Genomic DNA, 19,178 nt, shown 5'->3' on the forward strand with positions numbered 1-19,178 from the left:
AGTGTGCATATAGACTTACATAACAATGTCAAGTTTGGGAATGAGTTTAAGATTATATGTCCTCTATTATCAATATCATTAAGAGCAGGTAATACTAAGAAACTAGGAATGATGGAAAAAAAGTAAAAAAAACAAAACAAAAAAAAGGACTATAGTGTCGCTTTGATTATATGTTTTTATAAAAAACGACTATACGGAGTGTCAGAGTATAATTTAATTACCCTCACGGACGTGTTATTGAAAAACACAACTTTTATGTTTTAAAGTACTTATGAAAATCTATTTAGTACTCAATACTCCATTTGTCCCTATTAGTTTTAGCTTCTTTATGCTTTTTTTTTTTTTACTATTATAAAATTTTAGAAAAAAGTATAAAAAAACAAAACCAGCCATTAGGATGGAAGAGACTAATTAAGGGTTAATTTCACTTAAGTTAAGTGCAGTTCATTTCAGCTTGAATTCAATTCATTTTCGTTACTAATTTCCTTCTCTCATAAATAATTCATTTCAGCTCAATTCAGATTCAATCAGTTTAATTTAATTCATTTCCGTTCAATTTAAAAAATAAAAAAAACGGAAATTCAATTGATTTTTCCAATAGAATTAAGAGCAGTAGTTGATGTTTATAATTTGGGGGTTTTGGTAGTTTTGGAGCCTTTTCACATGTACGCCTGCCTCGCTGCGTTCCCTCTCCTTTTCTCTCTCCTCCATTGAAGCGCGTACTCTCAATCCTCCATTGAAGCACCTACTTCTCACCTTTCTTTCCTCCATTCAATCAGCTCATTAGGTCAGATTTCTTCTTCTCATTCTTAATTATGGAATATCAATTTCACAATCTGTGTTAATCTCTAAATTAATTAATTGTCATTTTAATCAATTTAGGGTTCTTCTATGCTGAATTATTGGTTATTAATTGCTGAATGATTGATTATAACCTGCGATTTCGTTGCTGGAATTTGCAATTTTCGTATTTTCAAGCGAGAAGAATTTAATTTTATGATTTGAGTCAAATTTGGTTGCTAATGTTGTGTAGAATTTTGTTTTGTATAGTTGTTTAATGTTAGGATGGAACTATGAAAATGGAATTGTTCTCCCCGAGCCGACGGGGCGGGGATGAGGATGGGGATGGGTGTGATTGTTTGACCAATTTACCTTGTTGAAGTTTGGCTTCTTGTTTGATCGGATTGTGATGAGTATGTGTTTGGTAGGCCTAATGCTTGTTGGCAGATTCGGAGTGTACAGTTTTTCTTGACATGTTTCGAGTTTTGCCTTGCTATGCAGGTGTAATGGAGGTCTCCATTTGGAGGGCTCTTCTTCAAAATATATCATCTTTTTTAAGTTTATCATCACGTGACGGCTTTGACTCAGAACCGGTGCGAAAATGCTACCAGAAGATGGAAGAGATATTGAAGTTGTTAAAGCCGATAATTGATGCAATTGTGGATACTGAAGTAGCCTCTGATGAGGTACTTAATAAGGCACTACAAGAACTTGGATTGTCTATTGATGAGTCACAAGATCTCTTTGAGAGCTGGCATCCTTTGGCTAGCAGAGTTGATCTCGTATGTTTTTGAATTTTGTTTGATTATGTATTTTCTCCATTATTTAATACTTGTGACATGGAGGTGTGGCCTGTGGGGGTGGGGGGTGGGGACTTCGAAGGGTGGAGGCTCAAAGATTATGAAGTTCATGTGCTAAGGAGTGAGGAGATATGGAGTGATAAAAAAGAGCCCGTGTGATGAGGTGAGACATAGAGAGAACCTACTAGCAAAAAAAGGTGATGATGCATATTTTTTTAAAATTAGAAGTGTTACAATTATCAAAGAACAAAGGAACTATATCTAAGAGCTTTATGTTAAATTTCACATCTTGCCATAATACTTTGTAGTTGACCAGCTTGACCTCGTCCTACTCTTCATAAGTTTGGCTGAATTTGAAAAAAGTTCCTGAGATACTTGTAGTCTCGTACTATCTGCGGTGCTTGGAGAATAATTATCTCATCACCCTGTATACAAAGTACTTTGTTTGTGTGAATTTCTAAATCCCCCACTTAAACTACGTTTCATTTCTAAAAATATCCTAACCCACCATCTCACTCCTTTTAAAAACTGTATATACCTCATTCCTTATATGTGCCTATTTGCCAAACAAAATCATTCCTTATATGTGCCTATTTGCCAAACAAAATCAAGACCAAGAATTCTCCCTCGCTTCCCCTATGATCCTGATCCTCTTGGCACCTTTTTTATGAATTATCTTGAGGTCTAGCAGAATGGACCTTTGAAACAATGACATTAGAAATGTTGGGGACAGAGGGAGGGGGTATTCGGTTCTGTTTTGATTTTGTCAAAACAGGTTATTAATACTCCTTATATTTGTAAAGATGTCAGGAAAATGTGACTATTATCTGCAGTTTATATGATCATGAGATCTTGCTATGCCTGCTAAAAGTTTGACATTTACTATGTCTAACAAGACTGTCCATTTTGTTTGGTTGAAAATTTTATGTTATGCTTATTACCTTAAGAAGTTGACATTGAATTATGTCTAAGATGGTTATCTATATTCTCATATGATTATGTTCGCACATATCCTGTAATTACTGTTAAAAATGAAACTGATGGTTCCCATTTCACGTATGAGTTTGAAGACTTCGACATACTCCCATTATTGATATTTTAGGACAGATTGATCAGTTACATAATCCTTTTTGTCATGTGTGATTTTGTCTAATTAATTTAAATAGAAGGAAAAATACTAGATTAGAGTGAGTATATTGGCTGTCAATCTATGCTGTACATTTAAACTAGATGATTAACAAAATACACGAAAACTTATTAGACTGGTGATGAGGATCTAGGAAAAGGATTGTGACCAATGTTCAAAAAACCTAAGGTTTTGGAGTCAGGAGTCTTAGAACCTAGGGAAAAGCATGGTGTTAGTTGCAGTTAATAAGAATCTAAAACTTTTGGTGCTAAATGTTGTATTTTATAGGTGTACCTTTGCACCTCTCTATGTTCCCATTTAGCTACTCTTTGCCTAGCCTAATATAAGCGTTTAAGCCATATTGCCTTAGGCTTCAAAGCCTAGGTATGAATATTTTTTTTAATACACTGACTGTCAGTGTGGAACTGCAGATTACAGTTAGAACATCTCCTCCTTGACCTTCTATTATTTAGTTAGCATTCGGCTAACATCTGTCTCTTATTCCTGTAGGCTGTAGTCCTATTGCTATGGCGCAGAGCTTAAAAACAATCTGTTAACACTATTTCATCAGGAAAGAAAAAGAAGAATAGCTTACTAAAGAAACTCGAGCTGTCTTTTAAAATCATCCTTTCTAATTATTACAATAACTGGCACAACTCAGGGTGAAAATCATTATAACCAAGAATACCATGAAATCCTAATCCTTGTTCTGCTGGGGCACAAGGCGCACAATTCGAGGCCAACATAGGTTATAAAGTCTTACAAGGATAACCAATTTCTTGTGACTTCATTATGTCATTCTTTGTGAGAAGCATACTAAATAAGGAGGAAAGTAAATACTTTTAAGCAAGTAAAGTAGCAGTCCATAGCTTGGATACCATGATTAGTATTTAAAAAAGAAAAAAGAGAGATGGCCAAACGTTTAAAGAAAGAAAAACCAGAGCACCAATTGCTTGCAAATGAAGTACACTGATAGAACCTTGTTTGGTAGTTTTTCAAACAAAGGTGTTGTCCTTGGAATATTGATGATATTATAAGCAGTTTTAGGTGTGTTGATTCTGTTGTTTGGTTGGCTCTGCAACCTTGTTTCCTGGGTAGACATTCCAATAGAATTCTCATTTAGCTGTTGGGGAAAAAAACTGGGAAGACTCATGGCCAGTACTTTATGGATCGGCTTCAATATATTGAAGACGAGCACAAAATCAGTATCAAGCTATCAACATAGACGGTGAATTTTCAATGTAAATCACTGGCTTTGAGATTTGACAAATGCCACTAGTCGACAACAATTAGCAAGGGCCAGCAAGAACCAGAATTAGCAGCAAATATTTAGACTATTATGGCAGGACTCTGCCTTAGCAGCAAATTTGGCTAAAGATTAAGGCAAAGGTGGAATGAATCCAAACATGTTATATTCCTTCCGTTCTAAAGACTCGCAACACTTGCCTCTTTAGGCAGTTTCTTAATACGTGCAGTATGTTCTATTTTGACATATGATTGTTATTATTATATTGTTTCTTTCTCTCTTTAACCCCACTTGTACTAATCATTTATTGTTTCTCTCTTCAATAACTATTAAAATACTCCCAGTAGCCCCACTTGCATATTAAATATCACTTTTCATGTACTACCCACTTATACTCCAAAAACTTCATTCAAATACAAGTGTTGCATATATCTAACAGAGGGGGGTATCATTTTTAATCGTTATCATAAAACCCATATGTCTTAGATACAATTGTTATACATTAGAGTTCCATGCAATCTTGGAAAAAATATCCATAGCTAGGTTGGAAACTAGAAAAATTAGTTGTATCACAAAAGTACAATTTTTTTTTTTTTTAAAAAAAATAATTTTATCGATATTTCCCTGTATAGAAGTAATTAAAGATTTTAAGGGGGTGTTTGATTTGAGAAGGGGAAAGAGAAAGAGGTTAATTAAGGGAAACAAGGACAATGGAAACTGGAAAGAGAAGCCCTTAGATTTACAAGGTTGTTTGTTTAGAGACAACAAATTTAAAGCCTAACTTATAGCCACCAGTCACCACTCCTTCCCTCTCAACCACCCCTTGCCTTCACCACAGCTGCCACTCTGTTGCCCTTCTCCCCTCTTTCTCGCTCTTTCTCTCTCTCTCTCTCTCTTTTTTTTTTTTTTTGGGTGGGGTGTATTTCATGTTTTTAGAGGTGGTTAGGCGATGTTCGTGGTGGAACAAATTTTGTGGTTTTAGGGGTGGTGTGTAGATGGGTTTATGGGTGACTTTTTCGATTTCCATGTTTTTTTTGGGCTGGGTGCAGTTGTTCGGGTTTGGGGTGGCTAGTATTGGGTAAGATGGAAGATCGGTGCTGGGGTGGTTGAGTCAGTGGTGGCCATGGTGGGTGGTTGTAAATGGTTGGTGCAAGTGGTTGAAGGTAGTGGTGTTGGTTGGTAGAGTGGAGCCATTTCCTTTGATGAAACTTTTGTGGAAATGGGTAATCAATGTAGAGTAAAATGGGGTAAACTATAGGAAGGGAATGGAAAAAATGAACTAATAAACAACTAAGGGAATTACGAGAGTTCATTGACCCTTTTTTGGAATTCCTGTACCAAATGCCACCTAAGTGTTTTGAAATTGATTTTTGAATAGCTACTTTTACATTCAGACTAAAGTAACTGAATATTAAACCCATGTATACTTATACTGTGGATCATTCTCCCACTTCTAAGGCAGGTTAGATTGAAGTAATGTCATGGCATTTGACCTCTCTAAAATTTTGCCTTATGCTTTACTTTAGCTTTGCCCTGACTTGCCTTATTTATAGGTGTTCCGAGCTGAATCGTTGACAGCAAGGATCCGGGATTGTGTTTTGGAATTCTTCTGGCTGCTTAAAGATTCACATCAGTCCCTCCCTGTGGAGCTGAGCTCATCATCTCTTGAGGTACCTCTGGCTGTCTTACTGATATTTTTGTTTATTAGATATTAGAATATTTGAGATACCATTTACGAAGTAAAATCATATGGGTTATCTCATCTTTGCATCAGGGGGCGCTATATTTTTAGTACTTTTGTGATTTGTAACCTACCAATGAGTTGTGTAATGGAATCTCTAATAGTCTTCCCGGTCTCTGTTTGACAGCACTGTATACAAAAAGTTAAAAACATAGGATGTGATACTACATCTACAATCATCAGTGATGCTGTGAAGGATCAAGCAGGCGACCACGGGCCAAGTCCAGAGCGACTTGTAAAAATTGCTGATTGTCTGGGCCTAAGGTCAAATCAAGAAATCCTCATTGAGGCCGTGGCTCTTGAATCACTGAAGGAGCTTGCTGAGCAGGCTGAAAAGAATGCAGAGGTTGATGATTATGAACAGTTGATTTCTCTTGTCACACGCATGCATGAACGCCTTGTAATGTTGAAACAGTCCCAGAGCTGTACACCTGTCCCTATACCAGCTGATTTTTGTTGTCCTCTTTCCCTTGAACTTATGACAGACCCTGTCATTGTATCTTCAGGCCAAACATATGAACGTGCTTTCATTAGGAAATGGCTTGATCTTGGTCTTACTGTTTGTCCAAAGACAAGGCAGTCATTAGTTCACACCAATCTGATACCTAATTATACTGTTAAAGCACTGATTGCGAATTGGTGTGAGATAAACGATGTGAAGCTGCCTGACCCTATGAAGTCTATTGATAGAGATCAACCATTGGCCGTACTTTCTCATAACGATTCCGGTTCTGTAAAGGATACTCACATGCAGTCTCATTCTAGAGGTAACCAGCCTGCATCGCCTGAGTCAATACGGTCTGCAGTTTCCAGTCATTCAAGTGACCTTCGCCGTGAAGGGGCTTCCCCATTACATCCACGTTCTTCATCAGATAGCTCTATGTTTCGTATTGTTGATAAAGAGCATGGATTGGATGTTGGGAGGATTTCTTTAGAAGACAGGCTGAGCAATTCGGAAAGAAAAAGTGTAGATTCAAATGGTCAGTTCCCTGGGTCGCCAGCGCGTAGAGATTATGCTAATGCTATCAATACTCATGAACAGCCATCTGAAAGAAATGATGGAATGTCCTTAGGTGGAAACAGAGTATCGGACATGAATTTTGCTCGACGACTATCTGGAGATGCCAATCAGATTTCACAGAGTTCAGATGTTGATAGCCGTGATGCTTCTGGAGAACTATCAGAAGAACCACATACTGCTGTCCCTGAGAGCACTTCCCATAGGGAACATGAGTTCCCACCTAGAATAATGGATACGAGATCCCGTAGTCAAAATATTTGGCGCCGTCCATCAGATAGGCTTGTACCCCGGATGATATCTTCATCGACCACAGAAACAAGACCCGATCTCTCTGAAACTGAAGCTGTAGTTAAGAAGTTGGTTGAGGACTTACATAGTGAGTCAGTAGAAACACAAAGAGATGCAACAACACAACTGCGTCTACTTGCAAAACACAACATGGATAATCGTATTGTGATTGCCAATTGTGGGGCCATAAGATTGTTGGTTGATCTGCTTCAATCGACAGATCCAAAGACACAGGAGAGTGCCGTGACTGCTCTCTTGAATTTATCAATTAATGATAATAATAAAATTGCTATCGCAGATGCAGATGCAATAGAACCCCTGATCCATGTTCTTCGGACCGGCACTGAAGAGGCTCGGGAGAACTCAGCTGCCACACTTTTTAGCCTCTCAGTAATTGAGGAAAATAAATCTAAAATAGGCAGGTCTGGGGCTATTGGTCCTTTGGTTGAATTGTTAGGAAATGGGTCTCCTCGGGGAAAAAAAGACGCTGCCACTGCGTTGTTTAATTTATCTATATATCATGAGAACAAACTTAGAATTGTGCAGGCTGGTGCTGTAAGGCATCTAGTTGAGTTGATGGATCCAGCTGCAGGTATGGTTGATAAGGCTGTTGCTGTTTTGGCAAATCTTGCCACGATTCCTGAGGGAAGGACAGCCATTGGCCAGGCAGGAGGGATTCCTGTTCTTGTAGAGGTTGTAGAACTGGGCTCTGCGAGGGGAAAGGAGAATGCTGCTGCTGCACTTCTACAGCTTTGTACTTTCAGCTCCAGATTTTGCAATAATGTACTCCAAGAAGGAGCTGTACCACCTTTGGTTGCTTTATCACAATCCGGGACTCCCAGAGCCAGAGAGAAGGTACAATTGCTCTGCATCCAAAAATTACCATGCGTGATTACTGGAAATATACTCTTATATTTATAGGACATTTTTCTTTTTGCAGGCTCAAAGTCTTCTAAGTTACTTTAGAAGCCAACGTCATGCTAATTCCCGAGGATGAAACGGCAACCAAAACTTTTTAAGGTCTATGATTGTTTGTAAGTTCTATACGATGTAAATTTGAGATGCAAATAATGCTTATGATTTTTTTGCACGACGTATTGTTGGGCATTGTTTGTTGATTGCAAGTGTGATCATTATTTCTGTGTAAGTTTTTATTTTTTGTCTCCCACTGTACTCCAGGATTGTGCGGTATAATGACAGAGGAGTGGATAGTTTGCCTGCTTTGTCATTATAGAAGTTTAGCATCATATTGTAATGCTGTCAGCCTGGTTCTTCCTTATTCTTGTTCGAACATAAGCCCTTTCTATCATCATTCACCATTCTTTAAAGCTTCTGTCATGTCTAACTTGATTGAGGTGCTACTAGTATAATTTTTGAGCAATTGTATTGATTTAGGATTTTTAAAGTAGATTTATAATTCTTATATTACTTTATACTATGTACATCATAGTTATCGTTATGAAATTTGATGTTGATCTTGTTCAACCTTGATGTATTTTCTTAACGTATGATAAATTGATAATTAGATGTTTCAGTAATCCATCTATCTGAACCAATATGATCCGGCCTCCTATATAGTATTGAGCATATATATTTTACTGTGCAGTTTTTTTTTTCTTCATATATGTAAGTAGCATATGAAAGCATTACATATAGCAAGTAGTGCCGTATCTGAGGATGCAGGAAATTGTCAGCACTTTGGTCAAGGCTAATTGCTGCTAGGGCCTTGTTCGTGCATTGAGGACATAGAAGAGGTGATTGGTATGTGTATTGACCTTCTGATGCTGTGCATTAATGGGCTGTATCTGCGATGTTGGTGGTTATTGTCTGTTGAGTTCATACTCCTTGTTATCTGGTTCATTTTGGGGGTAAATACAAATTTTTTCAATTTGCATCAGGAATGATTTTAATCGCTTGCAGGGAATGAAGGAGCAACTAACTTTTCCTCCAAGATTGATTTTGACACTTCTTTTGTGTCTTTGTGAGAGTGCAGTTTATGTGTAGTGTGAATCACATTAAAAGGAGTGGCAAAATCAATTATAGGAGTGTGGAAATCAATTTGAGGAGGCGATTTGCTCTGCAACAATTCTGTAAGACTATTGGTGAATGTATTCTCTTATAGAGGACTAGAGGTGTATAGATTTCGGTCTTGGAAAATATCTTTTACCAAAGAGAAGGGAGAAGTGAAAGCTATGGTTCAGCTTTTCACATTTTGGCTTTCTAAATAACATATCGTTTTAGATCTGTAACAATCATCCCTTTTTAAATTTTACATGGGTAAAGCCCAATGAAAGCAATTAGCTAGGTTTGTTCTTTGTACAATAAAAAAGGTTCTTGATTCAATTTTTTTTTTTGTTTTTTTTTATTTATTTTTATTCTTTAATTTGACTTAAAATTAATAGCCTAAATAAATACACTTTTCATTGTAATAAAGAACTAAAGGTTACCTCCGTTCAAAAAAAAAAAAAAATAAAAAAGATAAAGGTTATCTGTATTTTACTGAATTGCAAAGTTTTATCAAAAATATTATGGTGCTCGACTGCCTGGTGCCAAGCATTACTCTAATAAGTGAATGTGCGCCCATCTCCCAAGATTTGAATCGGATATAATAATGTCTTACAATTTACTCTTTCGTCTCTAAAAGATTGTCCCTATGCCATATACATTGCATAATTTTTCCTTTCCTTTGAGCCTACATAAAATATGCCATATAAACGAGCTGCGTTTATAAGGTTATGCGCGTCATTTCGCCAGTTATAGTAAGGGTAAAGTCGTCAACATGGAATTGTCACCTTAACTGAAAACTAGCGGCGTTTATTCTTTGCAATCTAATGTCCGTTTAAAATTGTTTGACCCCGTTCATAAGAATATTGACCCCGTTGTTCACCCCTTTGTACTTCAGAGTAATCTCGTCTTTCCAACATCAGCTCCTGTTAATGGAGTTATGGAGGTAGCAGTAACTTGGTGAAGAATTGATGCGAAATCTCTAGGTAATTGTTGAGGCGTCAAATTGCTGTACCGATTATAAAGAGTTGAAGAGGCGGCGATTACATTACCGGTAAACCGTTTTGTTGGACCTTGGGGCCCCAATTAAGACCTTTTCATCCGGGTTTTCGATTGAGTGTGCCTTGAATTGTTCATGTGTTTGAATTGCGCAATGATTGCTAAGAATTGAATTGATATGGGCATAACTATGTTTAATTGTTGATGTATTTGTTGTGGATTAGTTTGCGCAACTGATATATTAAATTGCGCAATATGATGGTGTAAAGGGATTCCATGCATTCTTCAGTCGCAATGACTATTGTTGCAATTAAAATTGAAATAGTATGTTGATAATGTAGTAGTTTGATTGTGCCTAGTATTGTTGACAAAAACATGGTGATAATATGCCGGTAATAATATATGGAAAACCGAAGTACTAAACACTCTTCAGATCACCTACAATGAACAAAAAAAAACTGGATAAACCACAGCATCATTTTTCACAAATAGAACTTTCTGCTTCAATGGTTTCCTAGACCTTGTAGCTTGATCTACAATCTCACATTCTTCAACGACAGAATGAACATGCAAGACTGCCTTGTAGCTAGCAGTAAAAATAGCCTAAGAAGCAAAAGTAATCAAGACACCAAAAAAGCTTTATTGTTAACAATGAAACAGGCTGAGAACAACACATGCTGCCTTCTCATTCTATGATTCTCAAAAAGCCAAAGGAAGATAAAATCAGAAGAAATATTCTCACATACATTATCAAGTAATTCAAGGACCTGCAACTGAGCTATAAACTCATTAACAGCTGGAATCGGCTTGGCTGCACAAAGGAAGAATAATCATCAAAAGCCAAGTATCACCAATCAGTGCAATCACATTAGATATGAGAAAGCAGTCCTGTAGAATGCCGCATTGTTTAATTATAATTTTACAGATGACAGATGATAAGAGCATTGCCACTAATGGGCATTTTTTTGGTTGCCCAATCTCTCTCTAACCACTTTCTCACTCCTCCCCATGGGCATTTTCTTGGTCATTTTTTTTCTACACCAATGGTCAAAAATTATAATCCCCACCAATATTTATCTCTCCTACACATCATTAAATTTGTAATTTAGTATTTCTTAATTTTATTGTTAACAAAATTTTGTATTGATTAAATTATTTATGAGTACAATATTAATTATTTTTATTATTAATTTATGCGAAATGTATTTTTTAATAAAATAATAATATTTATTCTTAACTAAATTTTTTTATTGATTAAATTATTTATGAGTACAATATTAATTATTTATATAATTATTTTATGCGAAATTTCATTTTTAATTATTATTAGTACAACATTAACGATTATAAGATTGGAACATAATAATCGTACACCTATCATATATAAACCAAATAAATTAACGAATACAAAACTATTTATTCATTTGTACGACCGTATTTTTGCCAAATATGCTCAACTAAATCATCTTTCAAAGAAAAATGGGTTTGGCTATCACGCAGGGTAATTCTTCTTTGAATATACGCGTCAAAATCAACGTTTGGTGGTTGGCCAACGTCAAATTCGAAAGGCTCGTTGTTATTCACTGTGGCACTTGTACTCGGACCGGACCTTGCTCTATGAAGCTGAGGGCGATCTTCTTCATAATACCTTCTCAAAACTTCGGCACGAGTGTAATTGTGTCGTTCATCCTCGAAAATCATGTTGTGCATAATGATACAAGCTTTCATTATGTCGCTCAAAATGTCTTCGTCGAAAGCAAGTGAGGGTTGTCGTAATATGGCAAACCTAGCCTGTAGAACTCCAAACGCACGTTCAACGTCTTTCCGAGCTGCAGCTTGTTTATCTGCAAATAACTTGTCCTTCTGGAGTTGAGGATATGTGATACCTTGTATAAATGTTGCCCAGTTCGGATATATACCATCTGTTAAGTAGTATCCCATGTTGTACTCATGGCCGTTTACCATAAAACTAATTGGTGGTGCCCGACCTTTCAAAACATCGTCAAACACCGGAGAGCGGTATAGGACGTTAAGATCATTACAAGAGCCGGGTATTCCAAAAAATGCATGCCAAATCCATAAATCTTGATCCGCAACAGCTTCGAGGATAAGGGTTGCGTTCTTGCTACGACCTGCGTATTGTGCTTTCCAAGCCATAGGACAGTTCTTCCACTCCCAGTGCATGCAGTCGATGCTACCGATCATGCCCGGGAATCCACGCATTTCATTTTGGTGAAGGATTCTCCTTAAATCTTCATCTGTTGGACTTCTTAAGTACTCGGCCTCAAAATGCTTGATCACCCCTTGAGTAAAATGTTGCATTGATTTTCTAGATGTTGTTTGACCCATGCGTATGTATTCATCTACGGCATTCGGAGCAACACCGTACGCTAACATTCTTATTGCAGCGGTGCATTTCTGCAGAGGTGATAAGCCAAGCCTACCAGCTGCATTCCTACGCTGCTGGAAGAACGGATCGCCCTCAACCACTTTATTCATAATCCGACAGAATAAAGGTTTGTGCATTCGAAATCGACAACGAAACTGATTTTCGGAATACACAGAATTTATTGCGAAGTAATCATTGTACAATTGCAAATGCTCTTTCTTCCTTTCTCTATCTCCCCTACGCTGCGGGACTGTTTCATCTTCATTTACAATTTCGATCTCGGATGGAGGTGGTTGAGGAAGCGTTATGTTAGGTAAGTGATTTGTGACAAATTCGTCAACTAGATTATCAAATTCCGCATATTGATCTGAATCAGAAGAATTTGAGCTAGGTTGAGCTTATGGAAAACATTTTCTGTGTTTGGTTTTTGAATGTTTTGGTGTTGTGGATCAATTTATGGATTTCACCCTTTAAATAGGAAATGTTATCAGTGCATGTCCTTCAACTGAGTGTGAACAGACTACTCAATGTATAGTAAAAACAAAATACATGACTACTCAATTCTTAATAATCAATACCAATGCTTGTCATACGGTTCAAGTTATGTATGAAATGACTACTCAATGCTTGTATAAAACAAAAACTACAATTGGACTTGACTACTTTTTGGGATTTGACAGTTCAATGGTTGATAAAACCAACCACTTGACTCATCATTGTATAAGACAAAATCTACACACACTAGCTAGTACTTGACTCATAATTGAACAAAATATATGAAAATGTAATATAATTTGATTAATTTTTGGATACAATTAATAATAAAAATTAATTCATTGCAACATAAAATAAACAAAATACTTGAAATCATAATGCATAATAAACAACTCTACTTTCCACCATACACTTCTTGAATTAGTTCCTCCTTCCACGCTTCTTCAGCTGGTGTAAGTGGCGTCGTTTTTGACATAATGGCTTGCAACATATCAAATTTCATCTTCTTCTCTTGTAATTCGACCTGTTTGTTTTTCCTCTTTTCCTTTTCCCTTTCAAGCTCCAACCTTTGTTGCCATAAATTTGCCTCAAAGCTTCTAACTTCAGTACAAGCCTGTATCTGTTCACCAATACTTAAAATTGCACTATCATGAGCAATAGCTTTTCCCTTACGCTTAGCCTTTGCTTTTTTTACCCCGTCGGGTCTGGGTATACCTCCTGATGAAAACCCACCAACGGGAACATCTCCTTCAGCTTCACTGTCAGTTCTCGATCTCTTTCCACTTCCACTGCTATCCTCGGTGTCCCCTTCCGAACGCAGTTGACAATCCTGTCGTTCCTTTAGTGACAATGCCCATCTGAGTTTCGGCCTCCACTTTGGGTCATTCTTTATCATTTCCCAAGCGTGGGGAAAAACAAAATTGTGTGGTGGTTTGGATGATATATGGAACAACTTCGAGGCCTTTTGAATTCGATCAACTTCTTTGAATCCACTTCCAGTTAACGGACCCGCTTCATCATAACAACTTGTCCATAACAGTACATTTGCCACCATCCTTCTCCAACGGTTCTCCAAACTCTTCGCATTTCTGGGTGGTAGTATTTCTGGCTGCCTAGCTTGAACCATGTCGTACGCCACAGATATTTGTCGCCAAAGTTCAGCTGCTTTCATGCCCGTACCCACTATCGCTTTTAAGACATGGAAATTAAGGTAGGAGCTATTAACGGCGGTGGTACCTTCAAGTCAAGCATACAAGAAAATGAAGAAACAGATGGAGGACATGGTCACATGGTTTATATATTAAAGCTAAGCGGATAGAATGGGGAAGTTCATCTAAAATTTTATGGGCCAAGACAGGGGTCTTTCTTCTATGGGGTGGAACATTAGTCAATTATGCAAGGCCAAGTGAACATTTTTAGGTAAATTCTGACATAAGAAATCATATAAATAACTTCCCAAATGTTGTAAATCCGATAAAAGAACGTCAAGACATTACAGGTTAATGCACAAGAGCACGGACTAATAGAAGAAAACTATGTTATCAAATAAAAAATAAAATCATGTAATCAAGAACCAACATGGGTTTTACAGTGCTCAAGACGAACTTACAAATGCTTGACAAGACAAAGCCAGGCAATATATCTTCTTCTTCAATACCAGACAATTTAACCCGCAAATTTTCACCAGGGCACATTTAACTTTATTTTCATTAATATATATAGCAACAGCTTTCACATTTACTTGCAAACCACATTTTTAATTTATCAATAACAGTGTCAGCCAGTCAAGTACTTAATCAAATTCACTTTTCAGAACCATACCTTGTTTGGTATCAATAACGGTGTCAGCCAGATTCTACTTTCCCCATGACCACAGTTCCCAGGTCCTTGAATTTGTCTAGAATGGGCATCCTGCAGTTACAACAATTGATTAAAAGCACAGAAAAATAAACTTAAGTGGTAGATTCAGGCACCTTATCTGCTCGAAGGATCAAAGTTTTAAATATATATAAGTTACTTACATGATCTAAGAGTGGTTCAAGATAGCAACATAATTTACCTAAAGGGACCATTAGGATCTTGTGAAGGGACTTCAACGACATCTAGCACTTCGAAAAGACATGGACCATTCCACCATGGACAAATACTTTTGCCTGCTCTTTTTTTTTTTTTATGTATGATCCAACCAAACCTAATATTGGAAGAAATTGGACATCTGCAAATAATCCACAATAACAACATTGAAGAATATTAGATACAATCAACCAGCTAGATAGCCTACATTCCTCAACATGGAGCTCATAAGACATGTTCAGCACAAATTCCAACTTTACTACACAAAGACCAGTTGTAACAATTCTGAGAAAAGACAACTCTGTTGAACCGATAAATGTATTCAAGATAGAGTTAAAAATTAAGCAATTACCTTTCTCAACATTGTAGAGGTGAATAGAAAGGAATCATCTTTTGATTATAGAGGTAATTGAAGGCAGAGCTTTTCAAGAAAGGAATCATCTTTGACTCGATTTCATCATACCTGAGAACAAAAAAGGCCCTCATGAGTAAATAGAAAGAAGCTTTAATGCACATTATAGAGGTAATTGAAGGCTAATGATAGCTCATCAAGTCATCAGGTTTAGTAACAAAAAAAGCTAATGTCAAATCAAACAAAATAGGATTAGTTAAGGAGTTCACAATAGCTAAAACTCTTCACATCTTGAAATTTCTTAGTTGCTTGCCTCTGCTTTCTGCACAACCCATATTTATTTCCGAGCCTAAAAATTCTGCTAGCTTAGAGACAGTAGGTTCATCCATCTTGTTTAACCAGATTACATACCTTTCCTTTGACCAGTTGATGGTAGACTCATCCATCTTGTTTACCACGACTATAAGTTAGAAACACTCAAGGTCTTTGCAAGCAGATCATGCTCTCGAGTCTGTCCTCCTTTCTCATATCCAGTTTCAAACTCCCCTTTCCGAGCAGACATCACCTATATAGATGGTATCCCCATTGTAAAAAAATATTAAGGGACAATCAGAAATTCAAAGTCAATGTACCTAATGTAAACGACATAACCCCTTAAGGCTTACCAATATGTCAGCTTGTGATGCTCCACCTATCATATTTGGCACATAGCTTTTATGACCCTGCAAAACGAAAAGGTACTGTGCTAGCAACTAGAAAAACAATAAAGCACACACACAAGATGCAAGATTTCAACTTTCAAAGGTCTTTATAAGAATATATTGTCATCCAATGTCCACAAAAAACTCCTACATCAATACTAAGCCTTCTCTTGCATACAAGCAACAGTCTAAACAACTTATATAGGCTCACTTTTGATATTTCAGCACTTTAACAGTTAATGATCTAGGATCCAGAAACAGTGCTTGGGTTCCATTTGCTTATTGTCAGGCTGAGATCATAAATTAAAGTGAATAAAACGTAGATTTTAACTCTAGATGCAATGGACTAGAACCATTGACTGCTGGTTGGGATCACATTAGAATAACCCATCAATGTTGATCCTTTTTTCTCCTCTTTCCTCCAATTTTGCTACAATAAATCAGGGCTACAAAGTGAGCCAAACCAACAAGGTTCTAGTAGCGCAAATATAAGAAATGTTTTAGTCAAAGAACATACAATTGTAAACAGGATGAGATAGCAAATTAAACCGATCAAACAAAAATCTAAGCTCATCTATTGTCACATCACAAGGTCATTAGATGCTAAATGACAAAAAGAACATGATAATCATCATCACAGATTCATATTTACAATAAACCTCTAACTCCAAGAACAATTGAACAAAGATTAATATTTATTTATAGAAAAGTTATTAGCTACAAATAATCCACTAACAATAGTGCACAAACAATCTACTTACAAAGAATCTTCAAAAAAATGTCTTTAATATCTCCTACACACACTTCTTGCCACTACACTAGTCTTTAATTCTTTACTTTCTCCTACTCATCACACCATCAATCTTCAATCTGTTTCTCTTGACTTCTGATCCATCTTGACTTCCGATCTTGAAACAATGATTAATCACCTCATAACCAGCAACATTAATTTCTCTCCATAAACAATACTCAGACAGCAGTAATTCCCAATGCTTTGTTTCAAGTTCCTCCCTGAACTTTGCAATAACAGATTCATTAATATTATTATATTACACATATAATTCATTCAAATAATTATTTATACATTAACAAATTACGTAAAAAAATTTATAAAATAACAAATTACATGTAACTACATAATTATTATATTGCACATACAGTTCATTCATAAAATTATGTGTATTGATAAATTACTTTAAATTTGCATATTATTTTTCTCAAAAGAAAGTAAATACAGCCTTGGGAATTATCTTGGTGGAAGTATCTTGATCCATGGTAAAACACGCATGGGGAACGAAAAACCATCCCGGATTGGATTCCAAAATTCTAAATCGTCTAACAAGGTTGGGAAAACAAGCATATTAATGACTGAATCAATGACCCAAGATTGAAAATTATACCTTGTCTTTGCCTTTCTGATGAATTCAAGGTTTGATTCTAAAACGGCATATTCAAATATTTTCTCCATCAGAGTAGTAAAAGCTTCACTTGTCAGTTCTTCCTTCCATTTCTCTATCAATGCTTTCCCCAAATTAGGTTGCAAAACCAAATTCACACTGATAAAAATATTTGCTTTCTTGTCAAGATCCAAATTACTCCCAATAGCAAGAACGAATTGTATGTCTTCTCCCTCATTTCTTATCTTCAACGTTTTCTCAGCCCCTATACCCATTCTTCCTTCCTTTACCACCACCTCTATAGGTTCTAAAATACCATCTTCATTTTTACCCAAACCAGCTCCATCCCTGTAACCCATCCTCTGCATCAATTGAAGAATCTTGGGTTCAGGAAATACAACAATTCCAATGGGATTAGGGTTTAGATTTTCAGCAATTGTAATGGGATTAGGGTTTAAATTTGGAGCAATTCCAATGGGATTAGGGTTTAGATTTGGAGCAATTCAAATGGGATTATGGTTTAGATTTGGAGCAATTCCAATGGGATTAGGGTTTAGATTTGGAGCAATTCTAATGGGATTGAACTCAATTCCAGTGGGATTTGGATTTGGATTTTCGGTTATTTCAATGGGATTGAGAGCAATTCCCAATTCATCTTCCAAATATCGAATCTTTTTTGTGGATTTCTGACCTCCTTTTTCCGCCATTTTTTATTGTAAAGCTTCAGAGAGAGAAAGTTTATGTGAGAAATTTTAGAGAGAGTTTTTTGAACTGTTTGAGAGAGAGAGAGTTTTCTAATTTCAAAAAATAAGACGGCTAGTCGCTAATAAGTCCTATAAATAGGGTATCCTTTTTTTTTTAATGAAGGTTAATAGACACATATTAGTATATTACTCTTAATGAAATCATAAAAGGGCAAAATTCAATATAAATGAAGGTTAATAGGAAAAAAAAAATTACTCCCTTTTTCTTATATTGATTTTCTCACTTTGACCAATTTTGTCCACAAAAAGATTTTAAGTAAGGGTCTGTTCTCATACGTTGAAATTCAGTCAATTTAGTTAAGTTCAGTTGAGCTCCTAATTTCCTTCTCTTATAAAATATTCAGTTCAGCTGAGTTCAGTCAATGAGAACACGCCCTAAGAAGACCAATTATATATTATATACAAAGTAGCTTAGTAGGGAGAATTTGGTGAGAGGCATTCTAAAGAAGCATTTTATATTTATAAGGAGCCCCAATATGCCAAAGTTTATTCCAATTTAGGGGAGGGAAAGAAGGGTGAGAGCTAAACTGGGAGCAAAGCGTATAGGTGCTTTTTATCGTGAATTGACCATTAGTTTCAGGAGCCCAACAAATTGAGTCCTCGATAGTGGCTATAGTAGGCAAAGGAACTGACTCGATAAGCTTGCAAATGTGAACAGGGATTATGTGTTTAACTCTTCCTAAGTCCCCACTCCCATTTCTAATGATATCACTTACCCTCCAATGAGCCAATCTATCCGGAATAGGAGTATCGATGACCTTGTAGTAGATGGGCTCCTCACCCACCCAATGATGGTACCAAATGCATATGTCCTCCCCATTGCCCACCCTATAAGCAATTCCCTTCAAGAGAAGGTCCTTACCCTTAAGAATATCTTTTCAAAGAGAAGACTCGGAAGGATTAGGGAAAAAATTATGAAAAGTGGAATTTTTAAAATAACGAGCTTTAAGAATTTTGACCCAAAGTTTATTAGGATCATTAATAATCCTCCAACCCAATTTA

At 36.5% G+C, this 19,178-nt stretch overlaps 1 protein-coding gene and 1 pseudogene across 2 annotated transcripts; one reads left to right on the top strand and one right to left on the bottom strand.

The window, feature by feature from the left end:
- Positions 1-557: 557 nt before the first annotated feature.
- LOC110723120 (U-box domain-containing protein 4-like) lies at positions 558-8,487 on the top strand. 2 transcript variants are annotated; one of them, XM_021902424.1, is made up of 5 exons: positions 558-787; positions 1,282-1,562; positions 5,506-5,622; positions 5,821-7,857; positions 7,943-8,487. In XM_021902424.1, exons 2-5 carry the CDS (start codon positions 1,287-1,289, stop codon positions 7,997-7,999), a joined length of 2,487 nt encoding a protein of 828 aa, XP_021758116.1. In that variant the 5' UTR covers positions 558-787; positions 1,282-1,286; the 3' UTR covers positions 8,000-8,487. The 2 variants fall into 2 exon arrangements, with proteins under 2 accessions (XP_021758116.1, XP_021758117.1); XM_021902425.1 differs by having other exon boundaries at positions 1,282-1,466.
- A 1,905-nt stretch (positions 8,488-10,392) lies between these two features.
- LOC110722965 lies at positions 10,393-17,771 on the bottom strand (annotated as a pseudogene).
- Between the last annotated feature and the right edge of the window lie 1,407 nt (positions 17,772-19,178).

The sequence above is a fragment of the Chenopodium quinoa genome, unplaced genomic scaffold, assembly GCF_001683475.1.
Source record: "Chenopodium quinoa cultivar QQ74 unplaced genomic scaffold, ASM168347v1, whole genome shotgun sequence".
Lineage (NCBI taxonomy): Eukaryota > Viridiplantae > Streptophyta > Magnoliopsida > Caryophyllales > Amaranthaceae > Chenopodium > Chenopodium quinoa.

Coding starts and splice junctions, on each gene's coding strand:
- LOC110723120 (XM_021902424.1), top strand. CDS start 1,287: ATGGAGGTCTCCATTTGGAGGGCTCTTCTTCAAAATATATCATCTTTT. Junction 5,623..5,820: donor TGAGCTCATCATCTCTTGAG/GTACCTCTGGCT, acceptor TCTGTTTGACAG/CACTGTATACAAAAAGTTAA. Junction 7,858..7,942: donor CTCCCAGAGCCAGAGAGAAG/GTACAATTGCTC, acceptor TTCTTTTTGCAG/GCTCAAAGTCTTCTAAGTTA.